At 42.3% G+C, this 23,548-nt stretch overlaps 1 protein-coding gene across 6 annotated transcripts in view; it reads right to left on the bottom strand.

The window, feature by feature from the left end:
* The window catches only part of Syt16 (synaptotagmin 16), a 278,725-nt gene that overhangs the window by 47,848 nt on the left and 207,329 nt on the right, over nucleotides 1–23,548 (bottom strand). For 5 of the 6 annotated variants that reach the window (XM_063262672.1, XM_039113257.2, XM_063262673.1 and 2 more), the window contains 2 exons: nucleotides 10,788–11,000; nucleotides 4,434–4,687 (listed from right to left, as the gene is read on the bottom strand). In XM_063262672.1, coding sequence (XP_063118742.1) covers nucleotides 4,434–4,448 — 15 coding nt within the window. In that variant the 5' untranslated portion in view covers nucleotides 4,449–4,687; nucleotides 10,788–11,000. Of the gene's footprint in view, nucleotides 1–4,433; nucleotides 4,714–10,787; nucleotides 11,001–23,548 lie in introns of those variants that run through there. The other variant, XM_063262674.1, reaches the window with a different exon arrangement.

Raw genomic sequence — 23,548 nt, 5'->3', positions numbered from 1 at the left:
GAAAGTGCACATTGGTATAGGCCTGCTTGAGAGGGTCGGGTTGCAAAGCTACAGAAATGTAGCCAGGCAACACAGTGAACATCTCCACACTCTAGGTAGATTCCCAATTTTAGTGTTTTGCTGTTTCCTTTGTGTCTTAATCTCTACATATGCATATATGACATATATGTGCATGTACATATGTGTGTGTGTATTTGCTGAATCAGTGGAATACATGTGAAAGCCTGGTTTTGAAAAGAGAGAGAGGTTTTAGTCAAGATGAAAATCTGTCTTCAATCAGACTCCTTAATTATTCCTAACATTCGTCTGGAGCTGTCCCTTTCAAGCATGCCTCTCTCTTTACGGGATGTCACCCTTGGCCATCAATTTACTTAGAGCTACTAAGGTCTGATGCCCTTACTGGGAAAATTAAACTGCACACCATTTCCTATAATGACCACCACACCAAGAAATTACTAATAATGTCAATGTAATTTTTAACTTTTCCCTGAAGGCCTGAGTCTTACCTATAACTAGAATGGTCTCATGGTGAACCCTTTCTTAGTGCAAATTCATTATCTGTGGAACTGAACTCTAGTTCCGAGATTACTCCAAAATTACAACAAAATACTTCAATATGTGGATTCGTCAATGAAACTTTCCCACGGAGTCATAAGGGAAGTGCATGGTGTTGTGGAATCAAATGTTCTTCAGAAGCCATGTCTGCTACTCCTTACAAGCTCGATAACACTGGGAGCATTATTTCATACTTTCCATTATCTTTCTTCAATAGTAAAATAAAGATGATACCCACTCCATAGGGATTCTGTGCAAAGTAGAAGGCTTGACATATAGGAGACATCTAATAAATGCCCTTCCCTTTTAAGATTCAAATTAGCCTGCCGAGAAAATTCAGCTTTCTTATAACATAAGGGGAGCTTCTTCTATCCTTTTCCCAGCGCATGCAGTCATGCACGAGCATTTCTATTCAGAGGTACTTAGTTTCAAGTGATAAAAGTGGTTGCTATAGAGACCTCTGAATACAACTGACTAGTGTATATATAATATTAGAAACAAGTCTCCAAGGAATTCAGCTAACTGAAAAACCAAGGCAGAATCTTTTCTTACGCTCTTGTCTCCCCTTAAAACTCCCATCTATTTTAGCCTGCTTTTGATCATCTACATGACTTGTCTAGATGTAAGGAATAATAGCCAGCACCTTTTAAGTAGTTCTTAGTGCTGGGTACCATATCAAGTCTGCTCTCGGACACGTTGGATCCCCTTGGCCTTATCCCTTATTTCATTTCCTCTAAAGGAATCTCTTACCTTCTGCTCATAAAATATGAAGCTCACTTCTCATCTCGGATCCACTGATACCAAAGCTTAGAAAATATTCTGCTTCTCGCCATGTTTGGCAAGGTCAGAATGTGCCCACGTTAATATCCTATGCAATAAGCTTTCTCACTTTGGCAGGATGAATACAGAGCAAGTTATTCTTTCTTGGAGTATGAGCCGCAGGAAAAAGCAATTGGTCATACTTGGGGGGGGGTGGCCTACTCATGGTCAGATTCGCATCCAGGACCTCTCTTCCTCCCTCCCTCGTTCCTGCATCCTTCATTGAGAATGTGCTTGCTAGCAAAGTAGGAAACAAAAGCCCTCACCTTCAGCTCTTACTAGGGAACCCAACTAAGAAATCCTGTGCTTTGTCATACTTATATCTGCCTAATGATCTAGTATTTTTAACATCTTTATTTCACAGGAATGGAGACTAAAGCTAAAATGGGCTATGTAACTAATACTCTTCCAATAGGAGGGTCCATGTGCCAGGCCAGGATCATTCAAGGTTCTTCCTCAGAAGCCTAAAAGCAGACCTTAAATAGTCAAAAACTTTGGGTTAAACCACGTGACCTACTTCTTTTCGCCAACACTTCTACTGTAGATGCTTCTGTGCTTACTGGGCATGTGTGAGGAAGATGGGAGGCAGTAGAGATAGAAGTTGGATGGCAGTACTGTAAATTCATTCCATTCAGGCCTCTGCTCTTAGTATTAGGTAGGAGTCAATAGCTTTATCATCTAGTTCAATGCCAAGGCTAAAAAACACAGTGGCTGGTAATTAGGCCCTCCTACATGTCCATCAGCCACCTATTCAGGTAAGTGCTCGATGCACCCGCAGGCTTCTGGGAAGTCCCGGGCAGAGTTGCTGCAATTGCTCCGAGAATGCTGGGCCAAGCACAGCTCTAGGCAGCAGCTGGGCTCCTGAAGGGCCAATCGCAGCTGTCGCTCATGAAAACTGGGCTTTGCAGCATCGACCTGGGTTGATTTGAGACAGAGGTTTGTGAAGGTTTGTATTTTCATAGCAATTAATTATTTCAACACGTTACCTATCACCAGGCCACCAAAGGGGCTCCTTGAACAGGTACTGTTGATACTGCTAATCTGTTTGACCTTCCTGCAAGGTAAAACTCTCTTCCTTCTTATCCCCATTTGGCAGATTTTAATTAACTTCTCAAGGCCAACCAATTAATCAGTGGAAAGCAGAAATGAAAAGTGGGACATCTGTCTCTCTGTGTGTTTGAAATTTCCAGCCACCTTCCCATTGTTTTTCCCACCAAGCCCCAGGTCTGCGGGAGAAAGTCAATGGTCCTTGCCAGCTCAGGGTAAACTGGAAAATCCATGATCATAGCAGGTAGTCAGTCTGCATGAGGCCTTTCCTTCAGATACAAAATAAATGATTCCTTGAGCTCTCCTGTCCTGATTTTCCCCTTTAAGGTGGAAATGCTTACATCAAACTGTCAAAACCCACGTTAAGTTTAAAGATTTTCTGTCAAACTGAAAAGCCTTTCTGTTTTAGTAAGATAGTGTTGATGTCATCTTGTGGCCCAAAGTAAATGGATCCACAATACGTTCTGGATGCCAGATATACCAGGGAAGACAAGGTTCTTAACACAGCTAAGAGACAAATAAATCAATGCTTAAGAGGCAAGCTACGCCTGCAGGGCAGGCAGTTACGGGAACTGCCTGAGCTCGATCTGAAGTTCTACAGTAGGAGCACCAAATTACAGTTTTTGTCTCAAAATAGATAGGAGGTTGAATGGTGCACATGGAGCTGTCTGGGTATTTTTGGAGTCTGAGAACATTCAGTACCCTTAGCATAAGTCATCTATTAAAGCGCCAGGAGGCAGGGAAATAGGAGGTTACGTGGAGAAGGCAAACCCAAACCCTAATGGCGCAATTATCAGGGACACAGAGTTATCAACAGGCAGGTAAATAGTTGTGTTTTGGTTTTTTGCAGTGAGAGAGACAAAGGGAACATTTTTAAACATTGTGTGGGATTTGGTTTGCCTCTGAGCACTGACACCATGGCGATGCAGACCTGTATTCATTCTCTCTCTCTCTCTCTCTCTCTCTCTCTCTCTCTCTCTCTCTCTCTCTCCTTTTTAACAAAACTGGTGAACGTTGGATAGCTGTGTGGGAAGGACTGACTAAGAAACCATAAACCAGGTATCTGAGTCCATCTCTGGTTCTCAGCAAAAACACCATCCCAGAGGCACCAGCACATACATGAAACCATGTGTGCATAAGGTTTCATATGCATGCCCTACACCCCCCACTAACTTGAGAACAACGAGGCTTTGGAATGTAAATTTCTACAGTTTTTCCCTTGCATTTCTTCAAACATTTAGCTTGTGCCCCCTCTGGGTCCCTCTGAAGAGATTCACCCCACTTATTTCCTCTGTTGTCGTAATCAACTCATTCTCTAGTTCTATCCTACGGCGTTATATTGAAGTCATATAAATATCGAATGTTTACTAGCAATTTCAACTAAGTTGATGTCCAGTTAACACCTCTTACTGTTGGGGCAGCCCTTATAGAAGGAGTGGAGCTCACAAAGAACAATGAGAAATGCCTGCGAGATAAAGCAATGCTTGTAAAACCCTAGACTTTAGTAGTGGGTGTCCCTCTCCATCATGGCTGCCGTCGTCATCATCCATAAGCTTTAACTGGAAGACTGAGTCATAAGCTGCATCTTCCATCAAGTGTTTGTTACAAACAGCAGCACCAATGACCAGAATATTGTTACTCTAGGTGCTGTCTTACACACCTTTATCTCAATTCAAAGCTGACACCTACGAACCCTCATCATGCCTTCACTTTAGTTAAATCCCCCAATAACTCTTATTTTAGCAACCATAGTGCAAGATTTGTGGTGAAATAAAATAGAATTCACTTTTGCAGGAAGGAAAGCAATCAAGCTCTCCAAAGGTCTAGAAATCCTTCTGTATGAGAATATCCCTGCTAGCGATAGGGTTTGTGCATGTGTGTGTGTTGTTGTTGTTGTTATTGTTGTTGTTGTTTTGTTGTTTACAGACCTCCTTTCTGGAGAAATCAGGTAAGGGAAGCAGAGGAGACAAAGGAGTGCATGGTACTAAGACGAAGAAGAGAAAACAACTTGCCTCTGGACTCCACATAGAGGAGTTGTGGGTGGCATAGGGATCTTCAAAGCCCCGACTGATAAACGCTGTCTCTGTCTCCAGGATGCCATCTGCACAAGGACGACTGAGGTTTCGGACCACGCCAGCGCCCAGATGACAAGGGCCATGGTGCCTGGTGTCCCTGCTCTCACAGGGAGATTGTGAGAGAATGGAAATGGGGCGGTCTTCGTAAGACCGAATCTCAGAATAACTGAGTTGGCTGGGTCCATCCAAATCTAAATTTGTAATTAGAAAAAAAAAACTATTTCAAATGTATTATATTTATGCTCATACCTTTTGGTCTAGAGAAATTGAACAATTGCAAACACAATAATCAAGATCACAGGGGGAAAAACTCATAACAATAACATCTTCAAAACCAATACTACCCACATGATGGATAAACTTTACCCCATAGTCAAAAAGAGTACTAGTTCATTATGTGCAATAAAGCAGGCAAGGACTATGCCCTTAAGCCCAGCCTGGGCTACAGAGGAAAAACTGTCTTAAAAAAAAAAAAACCTGAAGTCCTGATACAAGTAAAAGCTTCTGTATTTGAGCCACAGAACTTCTGATGTGTGAGCCATGATCCTGAGCAACGTTCACATCTTCTGAACACTTACTTTTTACATAGAAATATGTTTTAAAAGCCATCCGGGGATCATTATGGGTGTTAAACAGTATCTATCGGGTGAACAGCAGCAGGATTTTCCCATAAATGTTAGATTCTCACTGGCCTGGCCCAAACTTGATTCTTCCACCTCACTATACCCCAGTTTCCACAGCATCCCCTCCACCTCTGTTCTCATTGGCTGTTTCTCTCCTTTATGTCTTGTCCACTTAAAGGACCATCACCTCCTGAATATCCCTGACCCCTTCTAACTCAGTGCTTTTCTCTTGCATTCTCTCCTTTTTCTCCTTTTCTGAAGCCTTCTGAGCAGAGGGCTCATTATGCCTCTCTGTAGAAGACGAGGGAGCACAGAGTGAATGAAGCAACAGGTCCTCTCCACATAACTGTTTCCTTCCTAGACCCTCTGGGTTATCTGCTCTAACGAGTTTGTTTTAACCCTTTAACAGAAATACCCATCCTTATATCATTAAGAAGTAAGATTATTAAAGCAGGGCTGGGAATGTCTGAGACAGTAAAACACTGGCTTTGTAAGCTCCAGGATTGAGGTCCAATGTCTGCTACCAATATAAAATTCTTAGTATTTCTCTCTCTGTTTGCCCCCGCTCCTTTGCCTCTTCTTTCCTCTCCTCTCCCACACCCTCATCCCCACTCATCCTGTTTACTCAATGTCAGCAGACAAAGCAAACCTGGCAACTTCCTCCCAAGCAACAGCTCCCGCCCTTACTTCAGCTCATCCCAGCTAAGATGTCCGTCTCTTTAGCCTCCAGTCCCTCTCAGTATTCTCAGAAATGAGAGGCATAGACAGGAATAAGTGGGACATCCAAGAGACATCCCTAGTTCAACTTTTAAGAACCCTAGCAGTTCCTCGGCTGAGTCTAGGAAGGGCAGCTACAGCATAGGCTCCCAGAAGGCATAAACGCACATAGTCTGGAGCTGCAGCTACATCTTCACTAAACCTTTGTATAACCTTCCAGCATACTCATAGAGCAAATAATTGAAGCCGCCAGGAGAGAAGTGAAGAACCATGGTGACCAGGGTACATAGGACCAGTGAGCCACTTTAGGCTTAAAATATATAATGTGTGGCTTGGAAGTGGCTCAGGGGCTAAAGCACTTGCCAAGAAGCATGAATGCTGGAGTTTGGTGCCAAGAAACCATATAGATATTAGATTGGGAAGCTGATGACCTATCTGGAATTTCAGTGTCCAGGTGGCAAAGACTGGGGATTCCCAAAATCAGCTGGCTGGCTAGACAATATTAGGAAGCTCTGAGTTGAGAGCCCCTGCCTCGATGACTAAAGTAGAGAATGATCAAGGATGACTCCCAACATCAGGCCCAGACCTCCACACACATGTTCACACATATATACATGCACCTACATGACATGCACAGACACACACACATACATACATACATACACACACATATAAAATACACACACATATACTCACACACATACACACACATATGTACATATATACACATCCTACACGTATACATGAGAACGAAACTCTATACCCAGTCTCATATACACCTTACATATACTCATTCTTGTGTGTATTTTTTAAATATTATCCATGTAGGCCATATTAGCACAGCTTTAGACTCTGGCTTTATTTTTCAAAACCACACCAGTCACTGAAAAACTCCTCTTTCTGTTGTGTTATTCTTAAATATTCAGTTCAGGTTCTTCACAAACACTTTCACAAGATACCACAAAAAAAATGTTACATTCATACTTTCAGATGCTTGGCAAACAAAATTTTTTAAAGCCATAGAAAACAACAGAATGCAGGAAACTCCTCATGCAGAAACCTACAATAAAGCAGGATTTTCTTCAAAGTCTCTAATTAGCACACCCATTCTTCACATACATGCACAGTGAGGTGTCCTATTAAACAGTGGGCCATCTATCGATGTGTGCTGCACCCAGCAGGACTTCAGTACAAAATCTAACTTTGCCAAGAAATTATCCCCATAAAATTGTCTCATGACTTTGACTCCTATGGAGATAACACCTAGATCAGTAATGTGGGGACTTTCAACAGCGACATCAAGCCTTGAAACATAATTCATAACTGAAGAAATAAAACTATATTAATGTAACAATGCATTCTCCATGACAGACAAGCAAGGAATGAATTAGAAAAATCAAGTCTGGGGTACAAGTAGCAAGAAAAGGAATTTGCAACAACGGGCCACCTTTTTGTACAATGACAGAGAATCACATCATCTTAAACACATTTGTAAAAGTAATGGCCTATTTTCAGAGAAATAGATCCTGGCTTCTTAGAGTCATAACTACATATAAATATATTTATATGGTCAGGGAAAGTATTCAACTTGTTTAGTTTATGAGCCACTTTAATGGAAAATTCTATTATCTAATTACTCTCTTTCATACTCTATATCGCCCATCTAAAACAATTGCTACTTACTATTCATAACGGTCCACCTGCATGATAGCTTAACTGGGTTATGGGTGCCAATTATTCAAATTCTAATAGGAATCAATGTGATGTTATTTTTGCAGGTGTGGCTGAGGGTCCTAATCAGTTGACTTCAAGCAAAGGAGATAATCCTGTACAATTAGTTGTCAGGCTGGAAGACGGCTGAGGCTTCCCGGGAGGAGAAGAAAATGCATCTAATGGATGTAAGTTCTGGCTTATACCGGAGAGTTTGTATCTCCATCTTCACAGCGTGTTCCAGAGAGGTCAGAGCTGGGGATTTTTGTGTCTACCGGAATGATCAAATCAGCTAATTCTTTGCAAAGAAATCCACACATGTATGTATACAGCGCGCGCACACACACACACACACACACACACACACACACACTGTATGTGTATGTGTGTACATGCATGTGTGTGTGCGTGTGTGTTCCTAGTCCTATTTCTCTGGTTGGTACATCATTTCATACAAAACTGGCTAGAGACACTGGGGATATGAGTTGTTTTTAATGATATGAATAAGAGGATAGCTGCCGTTTACAAAACATCTTAGTGGGGATACCCAACCTTTTGACATCGTTGTCATCTATAAAGTTCACACTCAAAAAGTCCACAAAAGCATTATGAATTTTCAAGTCTCACAATGCTTTAAGTGAGTTTATTATTTTGCATCTGGGCCACATCCATGGCTCTCCTGGGCCACAGGTAGCCTCCTTGCTACAGTCAGATGTGCCAACAAGGAACGCCTACAAGGAACAGCTACTCTTACTGAGCTTTAAGGTTACATTCAAAACAAACCAATAGAAAAGCAGCCTAGCAAGTCAACAGTTCTGCGATAGACTTATATTCTGCCTGGAACTCAAGCTTTCCGTGACAGGAAAAATTAAATCATGAACTTTACAGGTATATGGGTGGACCTAGAGAAGATACCATTGAGTAAGGTAACCCAGACCCAGAAGGACAAAGATTGTACTTCTCTTTTACTGGAAGCTCCTAGCTCCAAATCTTCAGATGAGAGCACATAGCCTGTGATAACTATCAAAACCAGGAAAGAAAACTGGGACCATTGCCAGGATATGGAGAGTGGGAAGCAATAGGGAGGTGGGGGATAGTAGAATACAGGTAATATAATGGGGAAAGGGGGGAAAGGAGGCTGGGGAAAGGAAGGGAGGTAAATACAAGAGAGACTGTGGGAGGAAGGTAAGGGGGAGTAGCAGGATATAAATGATGATACAACAGGGAAAAAGGAGGGAGTGGAACTCTGTATGGAAGTGGGAGGGAGGTAAAGACAGAAGGAAGTCAATGAAACTGCAAAACAAGAGGCAGAACTTCTAACATAGGGAGGAGTGCTGGGCAACATCATCTGGCCATAACACGGCCATTGTATTCAGGCACTCACAGCATCTGAGGTTGCCTGCACAAGACCTGCACAAGATCAAGCAACTCAGCACTGGAGCATGGATAGTTAAGGAACTGTTGGAGATGATAGCTGCTGGTGGATGAGAGAGTCATTGGTCACAGAAGTTGTGGCTACTGGTAGATTGCCTATGCCCCTGTGAATGGTCTTATCACCATGGTCACGTGTGCATCACTGATGGAATCAACTGGATTTAGTTGGTTTGGATGGGGGCTGAGGGGAGGATAATGAAGTTAGGGGGGTAGTTGGAACAGATGAGATGGGAGGGATTTGATCAAAATACCCATGTACATGCATGAAATTCTCAAAGAGTAGATGAGTTATTTAATAAAATAATGCATTAACAACAATATGAATCAACACTAAATTAGATGCCTTGGGTCAGGGAAGCATGGTTTGGAATATATTGGCCATGACTTCATAAGGACTCCATCCGGACCTCACTTAAGGGAAGCATAGCTACCTGCAGCTCATCTCAAATTAAGACCTCAAGTTGATTTTTGAGCATTTAATATCACTGTCCAACATTTTAATGCATTTTTTAAAACAGGAAGCATTGTCCACAATTAAACTGAATCCAAGTAAAATAAATTAGCTAAATGAAAAGGAGGCAAAATATAAAGAAAAATTTATTCTTTATCATTAAATAATTCCGCTGCTATAACAATGAATAAAAAAGAGGGTAGAAAAAAAATAAGAAAGCAACCATTAATCTTTCCACAGCTTTGATGACCTCAAATTGAGCATGCAGCTATTTCTATAAAAATCCTTTGGATTTTCTTCAGAATTTACAGTAATTCATTCAATGTGGTAGACTTTGTCTCCTGTCCAATAGAGGGAATTTCATCTTTTCTCTCACTACCTGTCAAAATTTCAGAATTACTAGTTCTGACAAGGATAAGTTATCATGGATTCCAGGAATGGAGAGTGACTGTCTCCATTCTCAGAGCCTTGGCCATTTCTATAAATCAGAACCCAGACGCCGAGGCTTCTGGGAAATGGAGCCATTAGCTTTAGAATTAAACAAGCGACTCCCAGGGAATCAACTACTATTAACTTTCATTAGCCCGCATTTGCCTGCTTGGTGGAGAGAAAGCAATGTAGAGTGGAACCTAGGGAACAGGAGGGAATGGGGGAGGGAAGGCAGGAGGGTCTGCAGCCATTGATGTTGTGGTTTGGTGAAGTAGGTCATGTGGCTTGTGTCAATACATCTAACTGCATGACGAGTAGCGTAGCGTGCTTTTCCTGCCCTGCAAACAGGGTCCTGTTGGCTAGTTGAGCTTTTGTCCTTTTTCTACTTGTCCTGCTCTCATTGCCAAATCACAATCTCTCTTTTATTGTCTGTCAGTTCCTTGGTTCTCCTTTTCCTATCTCGAGTTGACAACGTGAAAGAGGTACTGAGATACAACCACCCACCCTCCCACGCCACTCCCGCCATTGTTTGGCTGCCAAACATCCAATGAGAGAAGTGGCTGCTATACATCCAATGAGAGAGAAGAAGACTGGAAAGCCTAGATCCTGTAAGCAGAGATGAAGTTGGGTAGAGCACGCACTCTCTAGCCTTTTACCAATTATATTTCCCTGATCCAGAATCTCTCTCTCTCTCTCTCTCTCTCTCTCTCTCTCTCTCTCTCTCTCTCTCTCTCTCTCTCTCTCTCTCTCTCAGCATGAAGATCCTGGGAAGCACTGAGAGATCCTGAACTATTCTGGACACATTCCCCTGTTCCACAGTTTATTCTCATCCTTCTCTGGACTCTAAGGTATCTCCAGTATTCGGCTGCATTCTTACCATTGACCAGCCCTGGACTAGGTAAGGGAGAAATGTGCTGCCATGAATACCTTCACATGCAGACCCTTCAGCGCTGTCTTCTTGGTGGGTACACAGGAAATGTTTGCATTTTGTTTTCTGCTCCAACTCTGTTGTCTTTCCCTTCTCAGGTACTCCTGTACGAAAACTCTGGGATCGGGACACCGAGATCTCGAACTGCTTAGTCACATCTTCATCGCTCTCAGAAGATGTGGATGGCTCTTCATCATCCCCAAAGCTGTTAGCTGGAAGCAAACAAGAGTCATGAATCTCCTGTGAAGCTTCGTGATCCAACAAAGAGACAGACAAACCAGGAAAAGAATGAGAGAGCATGGATGGTTAGCCTAATGAAACAAGTTCAAACTGGATAGAAAGGATTTAAAGCACTCTTAAACAGAAATCTGGGCCAAAGGGTTAGCACATGGAGTAGTTATAGATAGATGGCTAGTACCCAGGAGAAAACAGTAGGACACCCATCATTGGCATAATGACCATCTTGAGACAAAGTGCTAGCCAGCAGCCCTGCTGATTGGTGATGGTGCATATAACTGTAACCGGAAAAGCAGGGCTGTTATGGGCACATTTGCCCAATGTGCAGTTCTTTGGGAAAGGTACACTTTGTCTTGTCGAATTTATTAAAACACTCAGAGTCAAGCCCTACTTCAGAGGAGAGATATTCGCAGCTAGGATTTTCCAAAGGCTCCCTAGCCTTAAAGAGAGATCACTGTGGGTAAAGAATTCTACTCATTTGAATCACAAATGTTCTAAATGTTTCTCAAGGCAACCCAGATAACTCTCGGAATTGCTGTTTTTAATTCATTTTACTGGGGCTGGGGAAATTGCTTGATGGCTAATGTGTTTGCCGTGCGTGCGTGAAGACCTAAGTTTGAATCCCCAGCACTGATGTAAACAGTTGAGTCTGCCAGCATGAACTCATAACCTCGGAACTGCTGGGGTGGGTACAGGCAGATGCCTGGAGCTCTCAAGACACTCAGTCTAGCCAATGCGTCAAGCTCAGTAAAAGGGGCTGCTTTAAAAACAATAATAAGGCAGAGAGTAATAAAGATACCTGATATCAACCTCAGGCCTCCACATGGGCATGCACAGGCAGGCACATGAGCAACTGCACCATATATATGAACAAATGTGTATGTGTGTGCATGAATGCATGTATGTGTGTGTGCACATACATTTGCATGTGTATCATTGGGTATTTTTGAGTTTTATGCTATTGTGGAGGAAAGAGTTACTGTAGCGAGAAAAACTGATCTTCCCAAATCCCTACCTGTTTAATATGTGACAAGAGAGGCTACGATCTACATATTTAATAAAAATATCCAATGTAACATTAACTAGAAACTGAGACTGTTTTTAGCAATATAAATGTTTGACCTTCATATCTGCTACGTCATATCCTTTGAGCTACATCTCTTCATTCCCTCCCCTACCCAACTCTAGAAAGCTTGATTATTTCTGATTTTATAATCTGAACTCCTTTTATAATTTTCTATATAAGTGGAATCATGTAACATTTTTCTTGTATCTATCTTATCTCACTTGCTGTGATAAGGTGTCCATCCACTTTGTGCCAAATGGGAAATCCAGTCCACCCTAGGGCTAAATAATAGACTTTTCACACGTGAATACACACACATACTTGCACACATATCCTTTAGCCCCCTCTCACCGTGGTTTCCACATCATGCACTGTAATGAACATGAGGCATGGATATCTTTATAAGAGAGGGTGGCTTTGACCTCCTGTGAGTGTGTTTTCAGAAGAGAGACTGCTAGGTCATACAGAAGCTCCACCTAGAATTTCTGTAAGGCCCTCCAGACTGTCTGCTCCAATAGCTTCACAAGCCAACCTTCCTACCAACAGCGAACTACATTGTCTTTCTTGTTCTTTGGTCTTTCCGATCAGAGTCATGTTAATGAGACACCATTTAAGAATAAATTTCCTGAGCATTTTCCCACCAGCACACTTGTAGTCTCTTAGTCTTTCTAGCTATTGCTCATAATTTTGTGTTCTTTGCCTTTCATATTCCTTCTGCCTCTCAGGGACTTTCATAATGCTGGCTCCTCCCCAGTTGGGTCTCAGACTGACTGTCCTTGCATTCTGAAAGCTCCCTGATCATCCACCCTGGACTAACTCTCATCTGCATCCCATCTTCTCCTTTAGAACATCTATCAAAATAAACCTATCCTATCTTTTGTTAACTAATGTCTTCCTATTACATAAAACAAGGCTGGTTTAATGGTAAGTGCAAATGCTTGTTAAATATTGAGCATTTTGTGAAAACTCAGTATTGTCACAAGCCAGAGCATACACATACACGCTTGTACACCATTCCCTATGGCTGACTATTCATACCAGCCTCCCATCTAGACTAGTTAAAAATGTCTTGAGGTTTCTTTCCAGATATTGTATCTTTTCAGAACATCCTTCCTTTACCCTTAAATCAAACTAGGGGCTCCTTTTATGTGCTACACAATCATTCTTGTGTTTTACCTTATCAACAGCACTCCTACAATGTGGAAGAATTACTGTTCCTTGGGACCCTGTCTTAGAAGAGAAAGGAAGAAAGAATAGAGTGGAAGAGATAAGAGAATAGGAAGTAGGGGAGAGGAAAGGAAAAGAGTGAGTCAGACAGAAGTCCAACAGTGGTAACTACAGATGAAGGGTAAGTCCGTATTTGAGTCAAAGCAGGCTAAACTGGAGGCCCCCAGCTTGGAGTTGCAGAATAACGGGCATGGAGAGGTCCTTATAATGCTTGCTCGTGTTAGCTGCTATGTGACTAAGTCCCTTAACCTCTTGGGCCTCTATTCTTTGTTTTGGGTCAGTTTTAATGTCTCCATCATTTTCTCAGTTTTTGCAAGTTCTCCAAGTCCATTCATCACTATCCAATCCATTTCTTGCTGATCTCCCTGGAACATCTGATCTATGAACAAGAGAATTTGCTTATTTCACCTCAATGTTACTAGTTCTTCCCACCACCATAGCAGTAGAGGAAAATGTTCAAAGAAACTAGATCTCATTAATATTTCAATGATCTGCAAAGGTAGCATCAGAAAATTCCAACAATGAATAGTTTCCTCATTCCTATTTGTGTTGAGTTTAGTATTCTGGTATGGGATGGACCATCACATAAATGAGAGAACCAAAGGTCAGCAGGAATACAAGTGAATTCCCTCTACTTTAGAGGGCAGAATCAGACAAGCTCCTAGAAGGTGGCCAAGGGAACAAATGGGAGGGGTAGTTGACTTTGACATCCATCAGCACTCTTTCCAACTCTGTGATTCTATTTGTACACTTAGGACAGTTTTTAAATTTAAACAGCCACAAGTCATTTATTTCAGACATATGTGTCAATGTAGAATATTTCTATACCTAGAAAATTATTAATTATATTAAAATACACAATTTTCTCTAATGAGTCACATAGGAAGGCTTCTCCTTACTTATTGTAATAATTGTATAGTAACTATAACATCTACCATATCTTCAACATCCAATCTTTTTGGAACTTTGTATATCCCATTTAGCCAAGACAGAGTATTATTTTCCCCATTGTACAGAGGCAAAAAAGCAATAAATTGTATAAGAAAACAAAGAAAAGTAACAAAGCTAGAACTTGAACACAGAACCTATATTTCTAAACATTTTACATATCATCAAATGTCATCCCATCAGGAAATAGAGCTATGTCTAAACTACTCTTTTGGGTGAAGAGAAAAAGAGCTTTGTCGTTTAGCCTTCAGTCTCCCAAAAGGCCGTTTCCTCTTTGCTAGATGGAAGAGCGGTATGGCGAGAAGGCAGCTGGTCCCCATGGGTGTGGGCGGGCCGCAGGATAACTGCCTATCACTCTGCATCTGATTTAAATATAACCACAGATGCTATTCTAAGCCTCACTTCCCAAGGATTTCAGAGCATTCTCTGTCTAAAAAGGATATTTTAAATCTCTCCTGAATGCCACTGGGCAGTGGCAGTGATGCTATCCAAGTGACAGAAACAGTCTCATACTGAGCCTCCAGCAGGATAGTTTGAATAGGAATGACCCCCAGAAGTTCAGAGGTTTGGATGCTTGGTCACCAGGAGGAGTGGCACTCTTAGGAGGTGTGACCTTCCTGGAGTAGGTGTGGCCTTGTGGAGTAGGTGTGGCCTTGTTGGAGGAAGTGTGTCACTGTGGGTGGACAAAGTTTCAAATGCTCAAGCCACGCCCAGTTTGTGTGTGTGTGTGTGTGTGTGTGTGTGTGTGTGTGTGTCTGTCTGTCTGTCTCTCTCTCTCTCTTCCTCCCTCCCTCCCTCCCTCCCTGCTGCCTGCTGAGATGTAGAACTCCAGGCTACCTCTCTCCAGCATCATGTTTGCCCGCATGCTGCCATGCTTCCTTCCATTACAATAATGAACTAATGCTCTAATGCAAGCCACAAATAAATTCTCATCTCATCACAGCCATAGAACCTTGGCCAAGACAAGGATCCAGGCATTCCTCCAGAACTTGACAAATGTCACTTGTTTGCTCCACACAAGGACCAAGCAAAGTCAGTATTGTTAGCATGCCCATTTGAGGAGTGAAGCCCTAGGGCTTAGTATTAGTCCTTAACAGTTTCAAATACAGACTCGAGATTCGAGTCCAGAGTGTGTTGCTCCAAAGGCTGCCTTTTTCCAAATACTTCCTCAGGGAAAAAAATCAGATTTCTTAAATCCTGTGCAAACTGTGCCCCTTTACTAAGAAAATGAGACAGTATTTTGACTCTTGTGAGCATCTAGTCCCCTGTTTAGAGAGGGAAAAATCTTTGCCCACAGTCAGCCCAAGCCAGGACCAATTCCAGTTCTCCAGTGTTTGCAATGAACTGTGTGGCCATGCAACTCTACAGGGTCTCTCTTCCTAATGACTTTCTCCCAAGATTCAAATTTTGATTCTTATTTGTTTAAATGGTCCAGTCTCCTGCCTTGAAATGAAAACTACATCAACAACTAAATAGCTGATCTGGGTTTCATTTCATTTAATCTCTGAAAAATCAGACTCAGCTAAATTATGACACTTCCTTCAAACAGAAGGCAGTGTTTAATGGAGTACCATGTGAATATCAAGTTCAAATTTCCTTCAGATAAATGTCTGAAAATAGTACAGAGATAGGTTTCTACTCAAATCTTGACTCCTTTAGCAATTAACGTGTCAATATGACAGAAAAAAATGTTTCATAGTTATCTTGGGTGTAGATAAAGTACCTTGTCTTCAGATTGAAGTTCTGTTTGTTTCGATCAATCAGAATACAGATAGACAGACCTTTGCTAGCTAGCTGTCACAGGGGACTGTCCTCCAAGCCAAACTACCACCATCTTCAGAAGTTCCGCTGGGCCCACTCACAAAAGATCCTTATAGTAGTGGTTGTCAAATCTTGACCTTCCCTCATAGAAAGGGGGAAGAGAAAGAGTCACCAGATTCTTGCCTGAATATGCAGATGCCTTTATCAACAAGGTGTATGAAATTCTGCCTTCATTGCAGGGGGCATCAGGGAGGGTTTATACACACGACCTAGGGGAGGGGCTAAAGTATCTAGCTGAGAAATAATTAGGAGAGGGGCCTCAGTCTATAAGGCTATATGAAATCCCTTACCCCCACTGGGTAGAGACTTCTCAGTGCAGCCTTTTGGTTTGGGGGAAGAATCCACACTCCTGTAAGTAAGCCCTCACCTACATTCTGCAAGAAAGCCAGCCAATGTCATGAGCTCCCAGAGTGACCTTTGTTGCAGTTGTGCCTTGGTTTGTCTTTGGGACCTCAGAAAGAGAGGTGTGTGAGTTTAGATCAGCCCTTGGGATGCAATGTTAGTAGCAGCATGTAAACACCTTCTACAAAAAGAGAAGTCGGGGCCTTTTGCCATCTTTCAGATGCTTGGCCACCTAGCGTGACCCCTTTGTTTAGGCACGACCTGGCTACAGCTGAGAACTCATACTGCAGGAGTTCACGACTGAGAGGCTTAGCAAGTCTTCTTGATAAGGGCCCACCAGGGTTGCGTCCCTACTGCAGTAAACACGAAAATGCCCCTCTAATTTTAATTGAGTTGTTTGATTGTGGAAAAAAGCAAAGGAAACTCTGCTTTCGTCTTCCGGGTGGGAGAGACAAGAAGGAAAGCGTTCAGTACAACAGCAACTGCCGGATACAGCACCCAGCCAAGGCGAGAATGTGCAGGAAGAACACGAAGGAAGCTGCCAGAATTTGACCCTGAGGTCTTCCATGGAGGAATGTGTGGTCTTCCCATCGGGAACTTCAGCATTCTCATACGCGCATGCGTTACTTCTAAGCATTGTTGAGAGAACTGAGCTACACCAGGCATTCACAGTAGTCCGTGTTTGGCACACTGCATGCCCAAATGTTAATTATGATTCAATTGCTCTCATGCCGCTGCCCTGCGTGTAAGCCCCTTGACACAGAATTGCACTTACATGCAGAAGAACCAACATGCCTGCCTCTTCGGGGTTCGACTTGAAAGTTCATCATCAGGCTTATCGGAGGGAAAGAGGAGACACAAGAGCTAGGATCATCGAAGATGGAGCTGATTGTGTGGGTTCTCTCACCTTACTCTGCCATCCTTTCTGTGAGCCTGGAGGTGGAGTGCTCTGTGGGAATTAGCAACACTGTCTGGAAGTGGGCAGTGCCCGACACCTGCTCATTTTGTTGCTTCTTTCAGGGAAAAGAAAATTTAGGGGGAGGGGGAGGAACTACCAACTGGCAACTCGAAGAAAGGGCTTCTTGAGCTTTTCTACTCTATTTTGCAGATGGAGAGGAAAAAAAAATCGTAAAAGATCACTGCAGCTCCGCTCCAAGCTTATTAGTTCCTTCCACCCACACGAGAGCAATTAGGTGGGGGTAAGTACTCCTCACATCTTATCGGCTGAGAGGAGAGACAGGTGGGCGTGGGCTGTGCCGAGCCGTACCTCGTGCCACCTGTAACTACAACTGCGGGAAATCCTTTGGATAGACAATTGCTCAAATATCTACAGGAACGCTAATCCCACAGTGACAAAAATGAGGACAAGAAGTTTAGATGAAAAAGCAGCAAGGAGGTCAGGTGTGACGACAGCTGGCTTCACATCCTATGGGCAGAGGGAACCTTCTAAGAGTCCTGGACTCATGTCAGGAAAGGGCTTATGAACCGCCCAACCTCGATGCTTCCCAGTGGACGCACTAAAGGCTTCGTGTCCTTAGCACACAGGGTTATTTAGTCCTGATATGCTTTGCGTTTTCTATATCTTTCTCAGTGAGAAAGCCTAAGAATTTCAAGAACTTTGAAAAGCACAGATACCAAACTCAAAGCCTTTGATTCTGCAGAGCAGAACCCCTACCGGCATGAAATTATCTCGGAGGGTTAAACAACTCGTTAGCTGCAGCAAGAGGGAGGGCGAGTGCCTGGTTGTTCTTCATGCACCGACTTTGTAGCCCAGACTTTCCATGGGGTGTTTTGACAACTGTACTTCATATAGAAACAAAGAAATGACACTTTCAATATTTAAAGAAGAGAAGTAAAAGAAAAATAATCTTTCACTAAAATTAGTAACACAGGAAGTAACACACACACACACACACACGCATCAGTTAAGATATAATATGATTTCAGTTCTGGTAATACCAGAGTGATTCCTACAAGTAAAAGGTAAGTCCATGGGAAAAAGAAACTTAAACAAAGACAGAGGCCTTACTGATTTGAGGTATTAGAGATAGCGTCAATCAAGGCAATCAATCAGAGCAGTTGGAAAAAGGCAGGGTGGGCCCCCTAAATGGAGGAAGCCATGGAAAAGGAACCCCAATAGCTACATCGGAACTAAGCTTAACCTTTGGCAATAACCTGAACTATTTCTGCTGGGGGATGATCCATGCAATCCAAAACTGGAGGCTGGATAGGGCAGACAGATGTACCAGATGATGCTCACTTAGGGGAAACTGAGGCAGGAGCTAAAATCGGGTCAAACTAGAGGAGTTGACAGGTACCTCGGTCTTGTCACCAAACTCTAGAGCGGCTACCCTAGAAGTGTGACCAAGAGTAAGATGAAACTAGACACAAAACTGACACTTCAGAAGACAGAGGAGGCAGCTGTCACTTGACCTGGAAAAGAACAGTGCTGCCCTCAAGGAAAGCAAGGGATTCCAGTGACCTCACATTTCATCCACAGTGCCCAGTGCACTGCCAGAAGTGACCAGACTTACAGAGAAACAAGAAACGTATGCATGTCCAGGGGAGGAATCAGTCAGGGGAACTAACCTCAGGCTAACTCATGAGTGGATGTCAGAGACAAAAATCAAACAATCAGAGGGGAAAATGATCACAAAGAATGCTGGACTGTGAAAGTCAACATGAAGAACCAGACAACAAAACATATCTAGATGTTCTGAAATTGAAAACTGAAGAGGAAACTGAAGGGTTCTTTGGAAAGTCCGTTGGAAGGTGTTTTGCTGTAACAAAGAAAGGAGTGTTGTCCTGAAGTAGACACAGGTGAAAGACTAAGGCAGACTCCGTGAAGGAACATTTCACTGAAGCAGACACAGGAGAAAGGCTGCTAAAGCAAGCACCTGAGAGGACATGGGATGAAGGATACTTTGCTAACGACATGCATGTGTTGGTCTGCCTTATATTTTGTAGTCGAGCTCCATTTGTTGGGACTCCATAAAGAGAAACTTCTGGTGGTGTGCTGCAGTCTGTTGCAGCTTCTGTGGACTGGGGCTGATTGGCAGAGTGATGTCAGCTGAGACAGACATGCATGCTGAGGCAAGACACATGGAGGACACGTAATGTTTGGAAGAATATAAAAAGGACTCAACAGATGGGGGCCGAGGCTGGGCTAGGCTTGCTTATAGAGCTAGCTGTGCAACTCTTGTAGGTCTCACATCTTCGCTGATCTTCACTTTGCTGAGAGAACCACAGAGAGGACCTCCAGGTCCCTCCTGCTGACTTGTGCTGATTTGGCTGAGGCCTGCCTGTCTCTGCTAGGCTATGCTATCACTGCTTCTATCCTGACACTACTGAATTAGAGTATGGGTATATCCATAAAATGTTTACAAGTACATCAAGCTGCCACTGCTGACCTGTGAACTAAACTACTGACTTCCTGACAATGCAGATAGGATTTGCTCCAAAGAACCATTTCTAAACAAGTCTACTTCCCCCATATCCTTTCTTTTTTTATTTCTTTTTTTTAATTGGATATTTTATGTATTTACATTTCAAATGTTATCCCCTTTCCCGGTTTCCCTCTCTCCCATCGCTCCTCTCCCTGCCTCTATGAGAATGCTCCTACTTCCACCTCAACACCCTGACATTCCCCTACACTGGGAAATGAGCCTTACAGGACCAAGGACTTCTCTTCCTATTGATTCTGGACAATGCCATCCTCTGCTACATATGTGGATGGAGTCATGGGTCCCTCCACGTGTACTCTTTGGTTGGTGGTTTTGTCCCTGGGAGGCCTTGGGGGTCTGGTTGGTTATTGTTGCTCTTTCTATGGGGTTGCAAACCCCATTATCCTTTCTTTTCCACTACCTCCTGTGGGTGACGGGATACAAGGGAGCTTAAAGTGTTTAAGAACCATCATTAAAAGTAGACATTAAAAGAAATTAAAGTTACAGAAAACCGTCTCTGAGGTTGTTTTGAAATGCCACTGGGTCAGTTTTTCAGCCAATCAAAGGTGACAAGGATTTAAGAGCCAGAACTGGAATTAACCAGTCTGCAGGAACTGGAATTAACCAGTCTGCAGGAACTGGAATTAACCAGTCTGCAGGAACTGGAATTAACCAGTCCGCAGGACACAAAGATCTGAGAAAGTAAACAAGTCCCCAGTACACCAACCAGGCCAACATGTGTTTACCTAGGGTCAAAAGAAGTAAATAAGTAGCAAAAATATGAAATAAAAGTAGTCGAAAAATAATAGTTTAGGATCTCTCAAATCTACTGGGAATGAGATAAGCATACAGATTTTAAATATCAATAGTCTTCAGAAAGTCAGCATTATAGTCTAAATAAAAATCAATGAGGACAGATGACTGAGAATTACAAGATTTAAAAAATAAACCAACATATCAAGTGTTGCAGATCAACAGTATAAACAGAGAGAAGCACCTCTCATCTGACCACCGCAAGCATGTATGGTACACATACACACACTCACACACACACTACAAAAAGGAAAGAATTGAATTTCAAAGCTGATAGAAAGAACAGGTAACAATAGAAATGGTACCTATGTGATCAAATGGGGGAAAAGATGTTTTCAGTTTTGGTTTTTCTAAAATTTAACTGACTGAAGAGCGGGTGTAATATTGCACTGTGGGGTTTATAAAGTATGAAAACCAGATCCTGAGGCAATGTCACAAAGGAGGAAGGAAGGAAGGAAGCAGGCTGTCCACAGCACACACTACATAGTACTATCATTTATGAAAGCAAGCAAGGCACACAGGCTATGAAGCGGGACAAGTCTGACTCACAAGAGACCGGGCGAACATGAGCACGTGTGGTCTCCAGAGCAACCAACCACAGAGTAAAACAAACAGAAAAGGCTAAAAAAATTTTAATAAAGGGGATGAAATAGAATATTAAGAGGAAGGTGATGGGTGCAACCATTAAGGAAGGAGAGAAACTGGAGATAGGAAAATGGAACACAGAAAATAAACAGCGAAAGTAGGTAATGAAACTGGCTGATGTCTGTCCACACACTCGGTAGAAATGAGTGTGCACTGTATGTGTGTCTACAGCTTACCAAGCTAAACGACGGACTGAGATTAAATACCCAATGGTTACCAGGAACCTTTCTTAGGCAAATATGGTTAGGTTGCATACAAAATAACTAAAAGATAATATTTGCAAGCTATAAACAGAAGACACTTAGTGCTGTGGCACTCACATCGGAGAAAGAACCCTTCAAGGCAAGGAGTATTGTGTTAGAGTGAAGTGCATTTTACAATGATAAAGTGGTCGATTTATCAGGAAGATGGGAAACAAAGATGTGGGCACATTTATTAACAGGGTTTCAAAGTCAATGAGGAACACAGAGATACACTGAAAAGAGAAAATAGGAATAAACATTAGAGGGCTGACGAGATGGCTCAGCAGATAACAGGAGTCTGCCACCAAGCCGAATGACCTGAATTCAAGCCCCAGATTCAATGTAATAAAGGAAGAGAACCAACTTCTTCTGCAAGATGTTCTCTGGCTTCCTATGTATTTTGTGGCACATGCACTCATGCACACCAGTAATACAGGGAGAAATAATAAATGTCCTGTTTAAGTTAGAGATTTTAACACACTCTTCTCTCAGTCTAGAGAGCAACTTACAGTCAGAAACTACCTAGCCTTGTGTTCTGATGCCACACACAGTTGACCATGATGGTGTGTATTTTGAAAAGCTCATCCTGCAAGTGTTTGATAGAGTGCTAGAGGATATCGGTCTCTGCACAATTCTTGCAGAGGCACAGAAAGAAAAACCATTTCTCCAGCCATCATATAAGGTCAACATTATCCTAAGACAAGCAGGGATGCATTCCAGTTCATGCATGCACAGATGCACATATGTGTGCATGCATGAATGAGGCTGTGAGCACATGGGGAGGCTAAGAACAAGCCCAGTTGCCCTTCCTTTTTCATTATTGTTATTTTGAGTTCTCTCACTAGCCTAGATCTCATCAAGCGGGTGAAGATGGCGATACAGGGAACCCAGGAAATTCAGTGAATCCCGTCTCTCAGGTAGGCCCTCATAACTGGCCTTGTTAACGTGGGTTCAACAAACCGAACTCAGGTTCCCGCAATGACAAACCACACATTGAACTGATGGAGACATCTTCACAGGCCACAGACATCTTTTGAAAATGATATCACGGGTACAGAAAATTATGTGTCAATATTCCATATGATCCTAACAATAAAATATCCTTAGCAAACTATGAAGTGCCATCCGATAACACCCTTAGGTAATCGTGTGTTATGCTTACATGAAGTGTGTCTTACAAACAAATGCAAGCTTTAAGATACTAAGAACAACTAATGTAATTCAGCAAATTAACACAGGAAAGAGGAAAAATTAAAGAACCATGGCAACGCAAGCAGAAAAGTGCTAACGAAGATTGATATTGATTTCTGATCAAACCAAACAGCAGAAAAATGAGCACATTAGGGTACACTCCCTAATACAACAGGGGAGAAAGAACTTACTAGAACATTGCAGCTCATAGCAACCAAGGAAACTAATTGGCGAAATTAGCAGAGAAGTCTATAAAAGTCAGTTATTCTCTAGCAACAAATTAAAATAAAAAATTTAAAACTGTGTAGAATGGCACCCAAATGTACCAATCCTTGGAAATAAATTTAACAACGGGTATTCGGAACTCTCGCATTAAGCAATAAAATATTACTCAGAGAAAACAGAAAGAAACCAATAGTAAGAATTCATTCCCCAAATTAGTCTTCTGATTTAATGCAACCCAAACTAAAATCCAAACAGACTTTCCATCACACTTGACAAGTCTACAAATAAAAAAAAGACATATATTTTAAAGTATAAGGATATGTAATGGGCCTAGAATAACCACAACAATCTTAAGTCAATGTAGGAAGGCCAGCTTCTGTGACTTTATGACTTGTTGCATGGCTATGTTATTTCTTAAAAAAGATTCAAATAAAACCACCAAAAAGAGTCCAGAAACAGCAGCACATGAGTGTGGTCAACCATCTTTACAGTAGTGACAAGGGGATTCCACGGGAGAAAGAAAAATCTTTCACAAATATGATGGTTGGAGACATGTATAA

This window comes from Rattus norvegicus, chromosome 6 (genome assembly GCF_036323735.1).
Source record: "Rattus norvegicus strain BN/NHsdMcwi chromosome 6, GRCr8, whole genome shotgun sequence".
Taxonomy (NCBI): domain Eukaryota; kingdom Metazoa; phylum Chordata; class Mammalia; order Rodentia; family Muridae; genus Rattus; species Rattus norvegicus.
This window is presented reverse-complemented; position numbering and strand designations above follow the sequence as displayed.